The sequence below is a fragment of the Oncorhynchus masou genome, chromosome 33, assembly GCF_036934945.1.
Source record: "Oncorhynchus masou masou isolate Uvic2021 chromosome 33, UVic_Omas_1.1, whole genome shotgun sequence".
Taxonomy (NCBI): Eukaryota; Metazoa; Chordata; class Actinopteri; order Salmoniformes; family Salmonidae; genus Oncorhynchus; species Oncorhynchus masou.
Window position 1 is genome coordinate 34,781,337 of NC_088244.1, and position 15,021 is coordinate 34,796,357.

The 15,021-nt window shown below is 46.7% G+C and overlaps 1 protein-coding gene across 1 annotated transcript in view; it reads right to left on the reverse strand.

Annotated features, from left to right (window-relative positions):
• Positions 1–246: 246 nt before the first annotated feature.
• The window catches only part of LOC135528366 (von Willebrand factor A domain-containing protein 5B1-like), a 43,693-nt gene continuing 28,918 nt past the window's right edge, over positions 247–15,021 (reverse strand). Inside the window, exons 13-23 of the mRNA XM_064957393.1 lie at positions 14,814–15,021; positions 14,435–14,637; positions 7,866–8,133; positions 7,437–7,745; positions 6,078–6,215; positions 4,668–4,790; positions 3,892–3,963; positions 3,471–3,540; positions 1,084–1,207; positions 673–999; positions 247–609 (exon numbers count right to left, since the gene is read on the reverse strand). Coding sequence (XP_064813465.1) covers positions 253–609; positions 673–999; positions 1,084–1,207; positions 3,471–3,540; positions 3,892–3,963; positions 4,668–4,790; positions 6,078–6,215; positions 7,437–7,745; positions 7,866–8,133; positions 14,435–14,637; positions 14,814–15,021 — 2,199 coding nt within the window. The 3' untranslated portion in view covers positions 247–252. The remainder of the gene's footprint in view (positions 610–672; positions 1,000–1,083; positions 1,208–3,470; positions 3,541–3,891; positions 3,964–4,667; positions 4,791–6,077; positions 6,216–7,436; positions 7,746–7,865; positions 8,134–14,434; positions 14,638–14,813) is intronic.

The following is a 15,021-nucleotide window of genomic DNA, read 5'->3' on the forward strand; positions in this document are numbered from 1 at the left end:
CGAACACTTCGGATTTCTTTCACTGACCCATAGCTAGTGAATGCATGGTCTGTATCCATCCACATGGAGACAACAAGCATGCCTCTGAGAAGCTTCTGACAAGTTATCACAACATGATTAATCCAACTACACAATGCTCACAACAACCTCACTAACAAAATCATCAGAACAGCAAATACAATTATTTTGTTTGTAAAGCGTCAGTTAGCATAGTTGGATATGTCGGGGTGGAGGACGGTGCATGCGATGCGATCAGACACTGTTGGGGTTGTAGCAGAGCATGTTGAGCTGCAGGTTCTCGTCCCAGTGTCTGAGGATGATAAAGAGCTGGTTGGCAGCAGACTTGACCGAGGCTAAGTCCTTTCCTTCAGGGATGCTCTGGGCACTGAGCCACATGCTAGCCTTAGCTGCTATCAGCTCCCACTCTATGAAGTAGCTGGCCGAGCTGTGCTCCAGCCAGGCCAGGGCTACAGCCGTGGCCCACACCATGCCCTCCGTATCCAGTCTCTTCTCAGACCCAAGGGGCGCTGCTGGGGGGCTTTCCACACTCTCCGACTTCGAGCCCCGTCCGCCGTCAGTCAGGGAATGAGGGTAGAGAGGGGGCTCGGCGTAGGTGGTAGGGGGGGAGGGGCCGCCCAGGAAGAAAAGAGAAGATCCTGGCCCACCCTCCATCCGGAGACTCCTGGCCAGGTGTGAGGGGCTGTGGCCCGTCTGGCTGTGGCTGCTGACAGCCAGGTCTCCAGTCTGGTGGTGGCCTGCCAGGCTGGTCTCTGTTACTTTAGCTGAGCTCTCAAATGGAGACGGAGAGGTGGACTTTTGGCTGTCCTCTGCAGTGCTGCTGTCTGAGCGGCAACTGGCTGAGTGGGAGACGTGGTGACTCAGACTGACCCGGTGGCTGGTGAAGGGAGATGTCCACTTCAGCTTGTCCATGTGCACATTGATGGCCTCACACAGAGCGCTGTCCAGGCAGAACGCACCACATGCCAACTGTAAGGACACCTGTACCAGAGAGAGGGAGATGTAGGGTGTAAAAAGATAAACATTTATATATTCAAAAACGTTTTGTCACCACTGACCACGCACCAGAGGAATGTAGTCTTTTTTTTCAGTCTCGCTCTCTCCTACAGAGTTGCTGGTTTTGCTGTTTGAGCCAAACATGAAGCCCCTGGCAGCCCGGGTCAGAAGTCTTGTCCGGCTGAGAGTCAGCCTGTAGAGGACAGGAGAGAGATGCAGCATCTCAATATCAACTTCAAGTTTCATTCATTGCCATTTGTAAGCACAAATACATACACTGGTTTTTCTCTGTGACATAACGAAGCATACGGAGCCCTTATTTCCTGCTCCTAGCATAACCCTGCCATTCTCAGCACATACCTATAGTTCAACATAAGTTAAATTGTTTTCATTTTGAGAATGGAGGGGAAAGGGACATTTTTCCAACACTGGGAAATGCACAAATGATGCATAGCGGAAAAAGGTGACTGAGTAATGTGTGCCTGAGAGATAAGACTGGGTGAGATTAGGATGAAATGGAGAAGGGAGACATTACATCACACAAAAAACAATGTACTCGAAGTAGGGATGTCCCCAACTAAAACTAATCTTACAAAATGTTAAAACGTGTACTTTTCCATATATGTGATTTGTTTAAGGAAACTAGGCATATGTCGCACGTCACTACTTCAGAGGAGAACATGTGAACATAAACATTTATTTTCTTATCAATTTTTTTGGGGGGGGCAGAAATGCCTTCTGAAACATCTGAACTTTCATGTGCCTTAATAACAAACTTGTATTCCATCCATAAATAGAACATAAATAAACATTTTTGAAATTCCGAGCCTATTTGGTTAAGCCACGGAAAAAGACAGGAATTTTATCGCTAGCCATGATTGGCTGAATGGGCTGGACATGCCGGGAGATGAGTTTGGATTGGTCTGCCATGTAGAATGCTTCTGTTTGTAACGTGAGCTGTTCAGTATGTGTTGCTAGTCCTTTCTACCGCGCCGTTTAAAAAAAAATAAAACGTTAGCCATCGAGAACTACAAAGGTTTTGCTACTTTTCTCCACAACATTGATGCCCTGAATTTAGCAGGTGCTATCAACAGTTCAGTTGGAAAAAGTGATGGAAAAAGTGATGTTCACACGAGATGTAGCTTCAAATAAAGCGTAGTTAAATGGTTCCAGTCTGCCGTGAAATGTTCATCTGTGTATACAGGTAAGAGTCTAGCTACATTTTCAGATAAACGTTTCTAATTTAGTCAGAAAGTCGTTTTTATTGCAAGTTAAAGCGTACTGTTAGTTAGCTAACGAACGTTAGCTTTCTGGGTCACTAGCTAACTTTACGTGTATGATCTGTCTAATAGTATTATTAGAATCAGAAATCAATTTGCATTTCTAGTTAAAGAAAAAAATAACACATGACATTTTGTCCCCTTTCATGCTGAGTGGTTATCGAAAGGGAGAAATCTTGAAAGATTTTTATATAGGCTATGTTGAGGAACTATTGTCACTCTCAATGGATGTAAAAACAGACTTTGTTTACTTGCTGTTTGAGGCAAAAGAAAAAAATACCTTGAGAAAATACCTTGAGAAGCAGTAATGGTGAGTTATGACAATCAGAAATAGTAGCAGATCCCAAAACGGGCACATTTATAGGCCTACATTTGCGCCCAGGCCAGGTAGCCTAGGCCTACTTCTATACGTAATCAGATGGGTGTCCTTACTCAAAATTGACAGGAGCACTCCAAGAAAAAGACAATTAATAAATTAACAACTCGTAAATAGAATGAAATAAGCAAAAACAGGTGTAGCCTAGTAAGACTGTATCAGTTAATATATTGCATGTATTAACATAAATTACCTTAACCAAACAAACAATATAGATGAGAAATGATGGAAATGAATGGTAGGCTAAATGTACTACTGGTGATACTGGTGTGCCATCCATATGGCCTATTCAATGGATTAGTCCACTCAGACAGGCGGGAATCAGACAGGTGTCTCATGAGCCAAAATGTTTTTTTCCCAAATGTTGTTATGTTACGTTACAGACTTATTCTAAAATGGATTACATTAAAATGTTTCCCTCATCATTCTCTGAATACTAATGTGCAAAAATATGTAAACCTGTTTTCGCTTTGTCATGAGGGGGGGAAAACTATTTAATACATTTTAGAATAAGGCTGTAACGTAACAAAATGTGGAAAACGTCAAAGGGTCTGAATACTTTCCAAACGCACTCCATTTGCCACTGCTCTACTAAAAAAATCTTGGTCAACCAACCGCCTATCGACCAAACAATCAACCAGTCGACTAAATGGGGTCAGTCCGAACTCGAAGTCACTAGATCTAGCAGGTGCCCTCAGAATATAGAGTAACAGGAAGTAACAACTATCAGTTGGCAATGAGACAGCACTAGCAGTCTAGTTAGTATTTTATTCTCCACCCTGGCCCTCTCCATCACCCACCTGGCTGAGAAGAGGCTCTCCACCAACTTCTGTGATTGGTCTGAGGTCACAGACGGGCTCCTCTGGGGGGCTGAGAGAGAAAGAGAGAGAAAGACAGTCAGTCAGGGCAAGTTAGTTTTCCATTTAGCTCTCTCTCCTCTCTACCCTGAGCATCACGACTACACTCCACATCACACCACCACACAGTACACAGATAAGACACCCACAGAAGGTTGGAAGCCACAGCAGAGGACAAACACAATCTAGCAGCTGTGTGGGGTGTGTGTGTGTGTTTGTGCGTGTTTGTGCGTGTGAGCGTGCATGTTTAGACGCTATCAATGTACACCATAAGAAAACAAATGGGCTTTTTAATGAAGACATTAATATTATTTGCGAGCCAGTGATTTTCCTTGAAAGCAAAACAGGCCAGATAAAAACTCACCATTTGTAAAGCTGCTTCTTTCCCAGGCAGAGGATGAGGGGGAGCTGCATGGAGAGGCCCCATCTTCCACACCTAAAACCCAGCAAAAAGATAGGTCAATGTCATTTGAAAAGTGTCACTGTGGACAACATGAATAGTATACTACACAGGTAAAACACTCAAAGCATATTCATTCATTTGACTGTGATATGTGGTTGTCTCACCTAGCTATGTTAATATGAATGCACTAACTGTAAGTTGCTCTGGATAAGAGCATCTGCTTAATTACTGAAATATAAAATGTAAATGTTTTACATACAGATCTCACATTTCTGTATTGATTCAAACTTTTAAAATATTGTTCACAGATGTATTCTTTGTACAGTTTTTATTTATTTAATGTAGTTATTTGTTACATTTGACTGTTTAAAACCTAGCAGTACTAGTTTTTCTGAGAGTGAGGCGGATATATAGCGTTTTGCCTAAAAACATAATTATTTGTCCCTCTGAAATGAAACCATCAATTGATACATTTCGAACAAATACATGTCTGTCATTGCACAAACCCATGCCACGACTAGATAGTCAAAAAACACACAACCTATTTCATAACTTCTTTAAACAATAAAAGCTAATTTCACCATTTCTGAAAATAGCGTTTTGGAATGAAGCTTTTCATATAGAAATGACTAAAAACCTGTCAGATCTGTCTGTTTGGCAGGTGTATGACCTCTTCAAACTATCACCTGTCACACATTTTCACACGTTTCTACTATGTAGTACAGTAAAGGACTTACTGGGGTGCAGATGCCCATCCTCAGCCTCCTCTGACATGCAACCAGACTGGGAGCGGCCCAGTCCGATGGAGTAAACCTGGTTCTTCCTACTCCCCGAGCGAGAGCCCCACTTCCGACCCTCACCTGAAACACCCAACAGAGACACAGTGTATTTCCTAACCTAAAGGGTGACAGCAGTCTTAGAACTGTTCACATTTGTGGTATTAAAGGACAAAGTTACCTTGATTTTTAATAAAGGTCTGAAGAAGAGTCAATGGTTAAAATAAGCATTAAAAAAACTCTCATCCATTCAATGTGAACGTATGCATACCAAGAATTCTAAAATGTTTTGGAACACTGTAAAGTCCATGAAGAATAAGAGCAACTCCTCCCAGCTGCCCATTGCACTGAGGCTAGGAAACACTGTCACCACCGATAAATCTACGATAATCGATCATTTCAAAAAGCATTTTTCTACGGCTGGCCATGCTTTCCACCTGGCTACCCCTACCTCGGCCAACAGCCCCCCCCCGCAAAATCTGGATCCCTACAAATCAGCTGGGCTAGACAATCTGGACCCTCTCTTTCTAAAATAATCACCGAAATTGTTGCAAACCCTATTACTAGCCTGTTCAAACTCTCTTTCTTTTAGACTGAGATCCCCAAAGATTGGAAAGCTGCCGCGGTCATCCCCCTCTTCAAAGGGGGAGACACTCTAGACCCAAACTGTTAGACCTATATCCATCCTGCTCTGCATTTCTACAATCTTCAAATGTCAAGTTAACAAACAGATCACCGACCATTTTGAATCCCACCGTACCTTCTCCACTACGTAATCTGGTTTCTGAGCTGGTCATGGGTGCACCTCAGCCATGCTCAAGGTCCTAAATGATATCATAACCGCCTTCGATAAAAGACAGTACTGTGCAGCCGTCTTTTTATCAACCTGGCCAAGGCTTTCAACTCTGTCAATCATCGCATTCTTCTCGGTAGACTCAATAGCCTTGGTTTCTCAAATGACTGCCTTGCCTGTTTCACCAACTACTTCTCAGATAGAGTTCAGTGTGTCAAATCGGAGGGCCTGTTGTCCGGACCTCTGGCAGTCTATATGGGGAGGCCAAAGGGTTCAATTCTCGGGCAGACTCTTTTCTCTGTAAATATCAATGATGTCGCTCTTGCTGCTGGTGATTCTCTGATCCACCTCTACGCAGACATCACCTTTCTGTATACATCTGGCCCTTCTTTGGACACTATGTTAACAAACCTCCAGACGAGCTTCAGCTTTAACTCTGTGTTGTTGTTTTTGTCACACTGCTCTGCTTTATCTTGGCCAGGTCACTGTTGTAAATGAGAACTTGTTCTCAACTGGCCTACCTGGTTATATAAAGGTGGAATAAAAAAATAAATAAAAAATGAACAGGAGTGTCTCACCTGGGTTGATGTAGTTGATTAAAGTCTGTAGATATTCATTAGTGTCCAGATCAACAGGGACAAATGCAGTGTATTTACTGAGAATGTTACAGGCCTTGCTGGTGTGGATGGCATACAACTGGCATCTTCTGCCAGAACCTGGAAAATAACATGTTGTCACCTTATCATCTTTGATTTACATAAATTCCATTATAAACTGATTTGAAGAAGTAAACTATTACCAAAACAAAACAATAAAAGACAATCACTCCAAAGGATACCATTTGTGACTGAATCCAGGTTATGTCAAATTTTCAAGGTTAGCTTTTTCTACAGACTCAGAGCTTCAAAATGGTGTATCATACACTGCAGTTAGGGGAAACGTGATAAATGTGATAAACGTTGTGGCAGACGGCAGGGAGAGGTGAGGGGAGTGGTTATTGAGGGGAGATATCTTGCAGCCCACTGGCTCCACCCCCGAGCCTTATATGGACGTCCTGCCCCAAATAGACAAGGCTGTAGATTGTTAAGCCAGGGATTGCTTGGGGTTAAAGGAGGAAGCAGCCAGCACAAAGGATCAGAATAAGGAAAGAGCAACGTGCGTTATGAAGAGTGGGAGAAGAGAGAATAATATCTGAGATTACCCGTTGTGACCTAGACTGTCGGATTAACCCCCTTGTGTACTGAACTGGATTGGCTGAGGACCCGAGTTTTAGGATTACCCCTGGAGAACGGAACAGGCAACGAGAATGGCTTGTGGACTGTGAAGTAATTGGTGAATTCTCACTTCTTCCCCAGTGTAAAAAAATCCCTAATAACTTCCCATTTGCATTCTAGTTGTGCTACTGGTGTATGTTTTGTTATTGAACTTGGTGACGTGGAAACCCCACACCCTTGAGCATGCTACAATGTGTTATATAACTTTGGAGATAAGTAGGAGAAAAATGCCATTCAATTATTTTTACTACCATTTAGCAATGTTCACAACTGAAGCCTTAGACCCACCCATCTCTAAGAATTCATATGTAAACGCATGAGTCAGCATGACATTTTCCTCCAGAATGTGGTCTCTCTGTTATCCCCCTCCCTTTTCTCAGCCAATCATGGATCCTGCCTTTCTCCCTATATATCTCAGTGCTTTCGACTGGGCTAAACTCATTTTGAGATTTTTTTTTCATATTTACAGATCCCGTACAAGTTTGTAATTAAGGCATATGAAAGTTAACATGTTCAAGAAGGCATTTCTGCAACAACAAAAAATAATAATAATATTTTTTTAACATTTAACACCCCTACTGTGATGTAGGAAATCACATCAAACACCCCGATCCTGAATCCGGTCACATTTGAGCAATGAGATATTACCCATGTCTTACGCACCATGCTCAATCTCACACTCCTTATCTGCCATGTTTTCAAAATCCTGAATAATGGAACGTCCAGCCAGATGATGGAACGTTTCGTTCCACAGTTCCTCGTGAACTTTCTCTTCCCGCTCTCTGCCCTTCAGGTAGGGGTTTATGTCAAAGGTCACCTCCCACTTGACTGGCTTCCCGCAGAGCAGGCCCGACACCACGGCCTTACAGTCCCCCTTCACCACCTCCTGACAGTCTGGGGTGGTGTTCAGGTCTGGCGTGGCTGGAGGCTCCTGGGGGGATTCTATCTCACACAGCTGATTGGGGTAGCAGTCTGGTAACACAACAATGAGAAGTTAGACGTCTTGTCTGGGATATCAGTTATTTGATCGATTAGTGTGTCTACCATTGCTCAATGTTTGAGTGAGTGGGCGGGCTGTGGTTATGGACGCACCTGCGTCTCCTAAGCTGCCGACAGAAGGGTCAGTGGAGGAGGAGCAGTCCTCCCAACCGGTGCTCTTGGTTCCTCCTGGAGCGTGCTCTGGGTCAGCCCTGCTCCTGGTGGCTTCGGCCTGCAGGTTGGAGCCGGGGGGCTGGGCCTGCTCTGGGTCCACCTCTTGGGGAGCCCACTCCAGATGGGGGGAGGGTGTGTGAGAAGTGCCGTTGGCAGGGCGCTCCCTGGAAGCCGTGGCAGATGTGGCACACAGGTTCACTAGCTGTGGCTGTCAGGGGTTAAACATAAAGATACATGTTTAGCTAAATACTATGACCAAAGATGTTATTAAACTTTATTACAATGTTAATTTAAGTTCAGAGTAATTGCAATACATCCACTGACTTACTCCCCACGAATGTGAACCGACCATAGAACCGTACCCCTTCAAACATTCAACCCCCAGCTGCGTACCCCCTCTACTAGCACCAAGGTCAGCGCACTCTCAAATGTTTGTTTTTTTGCCATCATTGTAATCCTGCCACACACACACACACTATACAATACATTTATTAAACATAAGAATGAGTGTGAGTTTTTGTCACAACCCAGCTCGTGGGAAGTGACAAAGAGCTGTGTGTTGTCCTTGTTAATGCAGACAGAAGAGCTCCAACTTCTTAATCATAGCCTCAATTTTTTCCGCACATTGAATATAGTTGCGGAAAGTCCTTGTAATCCTAGATTCAGATCATTCAGGCTGTCACGACTTCCGCCGAAGTCGGTCCTTCTATCTTGTTCGAGCGGCGTTCGGCAGTCGACGTCACCGGCTTTCTATCCACCGCCGATCCACTTTCATTTTCCATTTGTTTTTTCTTTGTTTTTCACACCTGATTTCAATCCCACAATTACTGGTTCATTATTTAACCCTCTGTTCCCCCATGGGTTTTGTGAGTGATTGTTTATTGTATTTTCAGTCTGTCATGGTGTGCGTGTATTTGTTACTTTGTATATTTGACATTTTGAGTAAAAGTACGTTGATTACTCATATCTGCTGTCCTGCACTAGACTCTCTACACCAGCTACACATAGGACCCATTACAGAATCACTCACCCGAAGAATGGAGTCAGCAGGAGCAGACGCCCTCCCTGTTCCAGCGGAGGAGCGTGTTCAGCAGTACGCTCCCATGTTGCAACGTCTGGGCACTGCCATGGATCGCGTGCTGCAGACTATGGATCGTTTAGAGAGAGGAGGAGGTTTTTCAGTGCCTCCACCAGCCCCACTACAACTGGTCCCACTGTCCACCCCTCTTTCCCCTGGTCCCAGTGGGATTCGTCTCGCGCTCCCGAGGGAGTATGATGGGACGGCTGCCGGATGCCTGGCGACCGTCCACCCGGCTCCTTCAGGACGTGCGAGTGTGTCCGCCCTCATCTCCTGCCTCTCAGGCAAAGCCCTGGTGTGGGACAATGCCATATGGTGTGAGGGAGATGCGGCGTTATATCATTACGCAGAGTTCACCCGCGGCTTTCGGGCAGTGTTCGTTCCACCTGAGGCAGGGGACGAGGAGCACGCAGGATTTCGCCTTGGACTTCTGGTCCCTGCGGCCAGCGCGGGATGGAACAATAAGGCCCTGATCGATCACTACAGGTGCAGTCTGTGCGAGGACGTCCATCGGGAGTTGGCCTGCCGATACACCACCCTCACATTGGACCAGCTGGTGGACCTGTCCATCCGGCTGGACAACCTGCTGACTGCCTGTGGATGTCCCGATTGGGACCTGTCAGTTCCATCCCCCAGCACCTCCGCTCCGACGCCATGGAGATGGGAGTTGCTGCACTTAGGGCGACCGGAGGAGGGGCCATTCCCTGCAGCATCTGTGGCCACAGAGGGCACACTGCTAGTTGGTGCTGGAGGGGTTCCTCAGAGAGTCGAGGCAGCAGGCAGGGCACTATCATGTCACCCCAGGTGAGTCGTCACCAGGCTCACCCAGAGCCCCCTGTTGCTCACATGTATGTGTTTATTTAATTTCCTGAGTGTTCCCCGCATTCCCAGCATAAGGCACTAGTAGATTCAGGCAGAGCTGGGAATTTTATTGACCGTTCATTTGCTCATAGTTTAGGGGTGCTGGGCTTACCCTGGTTGGCCTATCATGACCCCACTATTTCGTGGCAACATAGGGCGTTCAAGGGGTGGTCACGAGAGTGCTCAGGGATGTGTGTGGGGGTTTCAATCTGTGCGACTACAGTGGAAAGTCCAGACCAGGTCTCCACCGTGCACATCCCCTCAGGATATGCCGATTTGGCGACTAAATGACCACCTCATCGACAGGGGGATTGTTCGATAAATCTCGTGGTGGGCGCAGCACTTCCCAGGATGTCACGTGTATCCTCTGTCACAGGAGGAGACGGTGTCTATGGAAATATATGTCTCCGAATCCCTGGGGCAGGAATACATTCGGCCCTCCACTTCACCTGCCTCCTCGAGTTTCTTTTTTGTGAAGAAGAAGGATGGTGGTCTGTACCCATGTATTGACTATCGAGGGATCAATCAGATCACTGTGAGGTACAGCTACCTGCTGCTTCTCATCGCCAGTGAGATCGAGTCAATGCACAGGGCGCGCTTCTCAAGAGCGCTTACAACCTGGTGCGTATCTGGGAGGGGGACGAGTGGAAGACGGCATTTAGTACCACCTCAGGGCACTATGAGTACCTCGTTATGCAGTACGGGCTGATGAATGCTCCATCAGTCTTCCAAACCTTTGTTGACGAAATTTTCCGGGACCTGCGCGGGCAGGGTGTAGTGGTGTATATTGATGACATTCTGATATACTCCGCTACACGCGCCGAGCATGTGTCCCTGGTGTGCAGGGTGCTTGGTCGACTGTTGGAGCATGACCTGTACGTCAAGGCTGAGAAATGTCTGTTCTTCCAACAGTCTGTCTCCTTCTTAGGGTACTGCATTTCCACGTCAGGGGTGTAGTGGAGAGTGACTGCATTTCCATGTCAGGGGTGTAGTGGAGAGTGACTGCATTTCAGCCGTGCATAAATGACCGACTCCCACCACGGTAAAGGAAGTGCAGCGATTTTTAGGGTTTGCCAACTACTACCGGAAGTTTGGTCAGGTAGCAGCTCCCATTACCTCACTGCTGAAGGGAGGGCAGGTGCGGCTGCAGTGGTCGGCTGAGGCGGACAGGGCTTTTGGTCACCTGAAGGCTCTGTTTACCTCTGCTCCGGTGCTGGCTTATCCGGATCTCTCTTTGGCGTTCATAGTGGAGGTGGACGCGTCCGAGGCTGGGCACGCCACCAACGCTCCGCTCCTGTGCCTTCTTTTCAAAGAGGCTCAGCCCGGCGGAGCGAAACTATGATGTGGGCGACCGGGAGATGTTGGCTGTTGTCAAGGCTCTGAAGGCGTGGAGACATTGGCTTGAGGGTGCTAAACACCCTTTTCTCATCTGGACTGACCACCGCAATCTGGAGTACATCCGGGCAGAGAGGAGACTGAACACTCGCCAGCCAAAGTGGGCTATGTTCTTTACCCGTTTTGTTTTCACCCTATCCTACAGACCAGGTTCCCAAAATGCTAAGGCAGGCACACTATCCCGGATGTATGACATAGAGGAGCGGTCTATGGATCACACTCCCATCCTTCCGGCCTCTTGCCTGGTGGTGTGGGAGCTGGACGCGGACATCGAGCGGGCGTTACGCACAGAACCCACCCCCCCAGTGTCCAGCTGGGAGCCTGTACGTTCCGTCTGCTGTCCGCGACCGTTTGATCTATTGGGCCCACACGTCACCCTCCTCTGGTCATCTTGGCATCGGACGGACGGTGTGTTGCCTTAGTGGGAAGTACTGATGGCCCACCTTGGCCAAGGACATGAAGGTTTATGTTTCATCCTGCTCGGTGTGCGCCCAGTGCAAGGCTCCCAGGCACCTGCCCCGAGGAAAATTACAATGGCCGTGTTCACACCTGTCGGTGGACTTCCTGACGGTTCTTCCTCCCTCACAGGGCAACACCACGATCCTGGTCGTTGTGGATCGGTTTTCTAAGACATGCCGTCTCCTGCCTTTGCCCGGTCTCTGTACGGCCCTACAGACTGCGGAGGCCCTGTTCACTCATGCCTTCCGGCACAACGGGGTGCCTGAGGACATAGTCTCTGATCGATACTGATAAATACTGGGGTATCAGCCAGTTCTGGCACCGTAGCATCAGAGCCAGATCAAAGCTCCTGCAGTGGATGAATTGTTCAAGCACTCGGAGGAGACCTGGGACGCCGCCCATGGGCACCTACAACGGGCCGTTAGGTGGCAAAAAGAGGGCACTGACCGCCACTGCAGTGAGGCCCCGGTGTTCGCACTGGAGGACCGGGTCTGGCTCTCGACCTGAAACCTGCCCCTCCTCCTGCCCTGCCGGAAGCTGGGTCAGCGGTTTATGGGGACATTTAAAGTCCTGATGAGACTGAACGAGGTATGCTACAGGTTACAGCTTCCCCCAGATTATTTTAATAATCCCTCGTTCCATGTGTCTCTCCTCAGGCCGGTGGTGGCTAGTCCACTCCAGGAAGCTAAGGTGCGGGAGGTTCCTCCGCCCCCTCTGGACATCGAGGGGCCCCGGCATATGCTGTTCGAGCTACCCTGGACTGGAGGTGTTGGGCGAGGGGCCTTCAGTACCTCGTAGAGTGGGAGGGGTACGGTCCGGAGGAGAGATGCTGGGTGCCGGTGGAGGACGTCCTGGACCCTTCGTTGCTGCGGGATTTCCACCGTCTCCATCCAAATCGCCCTGCGCATCGTCCTCTGAGTCATCCCCGAAGTCGCTGTCACCTCTGCCGCCTCTTCTTGTTCGGGCAGCATTCGGCGATCGACACCACCGGCTTGCTATCCACCGCCGATCCACTTTTCATTTGTTTTGTCTTTGTTTTTCCACACCTGATTCAATCCCACAATTACTGTTTCATTATCTAACCCTCTGTTCCCCCATGGGTTTTTGTGAGTGATTGTTTATTGTATTTTCGGTCTGTCATGGTGTGCGTGTATTTGTTACTTTGTATATTTGACATTTTGAGTAAAAGTAGGTTGATTACTCATATCTGCTGTCCTGCGCCGGACTCTCTACACCAACTACACATAGGACCCATTACACAGGCGATAAAAAACATCACCCGGATACGTCATTGCATAGTGCAGAAAATACACGAGTTTAGGGTTCTTGCTTTAACAAACTACATTTTCACTGTAGTGTTCAAAATGTCTTTCAAGCTGTCAGGCATTCCCTTAGCAGCAAGAGCTTCTTGGTGGATGCTGCAGTGTACCCAAGGCGCTTCCCAGGAGCAACTACTTGCACGCGGGTTACCACTCTACTATGTCTCCCTGTCATGGCTTTTGCGCCATCAGTACTTTTACTCAAAATACCAACATGAGCAGCAGCTACGTTTGGCTACATACGGACCGTTAGTGGAATTCCCGCGAGAGAGTAACGGTTAATGTGATTGGATGTTAATTAATTGACAAGGCTACCTGTATTTGACATTGTGTTGTTATTTTGCTGAACACTGAGGCTACTCAGGCGAGAAAATATGTCATCACATTTTTATTTGGCGTACCCCCGACGGCATTGCTTGGGAATACCTGCACTAAATCAAGGACAACGCCTTTTATGACATGGGTTATGCCACAATTTGAATAAGCTGATGTCAATTTGTATAAAATGTTTTCTTATATTTCTTTATACGCTTTCTGTTGATGACCATAAAACCTGTTTTGTCTTAATAAGCAGATCAATAATTTCAGCACTCAGAACCAAGTCTTGTGTGCACTAGTAACTATCACACTATGCAGATCAAAGTCAAATTCCAAGTATATCATTTGTACAAGGGCAGAAACCATGGAATGACAGTAGAGCCTTGCCTCATTATGCCAAAGCACTCTGGGCAACTTTCAGACAGTCCATTATCATTCATGAAATGATGGTGGCCCTCATTAGTGATGAGAACATTCCTCTTTTGTATTCGTGATTACACTCCAACTCAGCCCAGGGTCAGATCGCTTTCTCCCACGCCATTATTACTCATCCAACGTCACTGCAATTTCAACACTGACTTCCTGGCATATCTTATCGAAAAGACAATATAATTGTCCGAAAGAGATTTGGGGTTTTCATGTTTGTGTACAAAATGCCATATGCTGCAAGATCAACCTGTAAAAAATTATACTTTCCAGAATAATGGTTTTTACTTTTACCATGAAAGCCTATTAATTTTGCACCAATGTCTTAGGTATTCTGTGGTGTTTCATAAATTGCTTTTGTGTGGTTATGAACAAAGAATAAATTGGATTGTCACTTAAACGATTCTATTTGAAGATTGAAATCAATGAACCATGTGTATCATATTAAGACATGTTTCTAATGATTTCTATACGTGTTTTTCTTTTTGAACAATTCCCCTCGTAGTCATTTTTCTTCAGGTTATAAGTAGAGTGTGAGATAGATGAGGACAGAGACACAGTAGGAAGAGGGGACATAGGAATCGAACTGCAGTCTCCAGGGTCGAGACCCAGATCTGTTGGCAGTGCCACAAGATCACAGACACTGCACTCACGTGGTATTCAGTCTTCCACTGTGCTCCATAGTCAGGGCTGGTCTGTCCATTCAGCTCCTGGACCTTAGCTCTCCTCAGTGGGTTCTTCCCCTCTACAGAGCTGGGGTCACTGGGAGTGCAGGTCTTCTTCATGTTTTGGTTGTATTCCACTATCTGGCTGGTGCTATACACACGTCTTCTCGGTGACGTTTTGCTCTCTATTCCTATGGGTTTATGAAAAGATCACATTCATTTGTGTGCACAAACACACAGTTTCATGTCTGAATGTGTGATCATGTCTGACCAAGTGTTCGTTACCGCATGAATTGGACCAACTAAACAAAAATGGCATTTGAACCAGTGGAAAGGAAGAGATGATCTCAGACCTCTAGATTCTTACCCATGGCTTTGTGTTCTGTGGGGCCAGGGCTGCTTTCTGACATGGAGTCCAGATAGGAGTCCAACGGCAAGCTTGAGTGTATGTCCCTGTGCATCCCTGGACCGTCAGAGAAGCCTGTAGTCGTCTCTGGGTCCTCCTCTTGGGAGTGGTAAAACACTGAGCTAGCTGACACATTGGAATGCATCATACTGTATCGCCTCCTTTTATC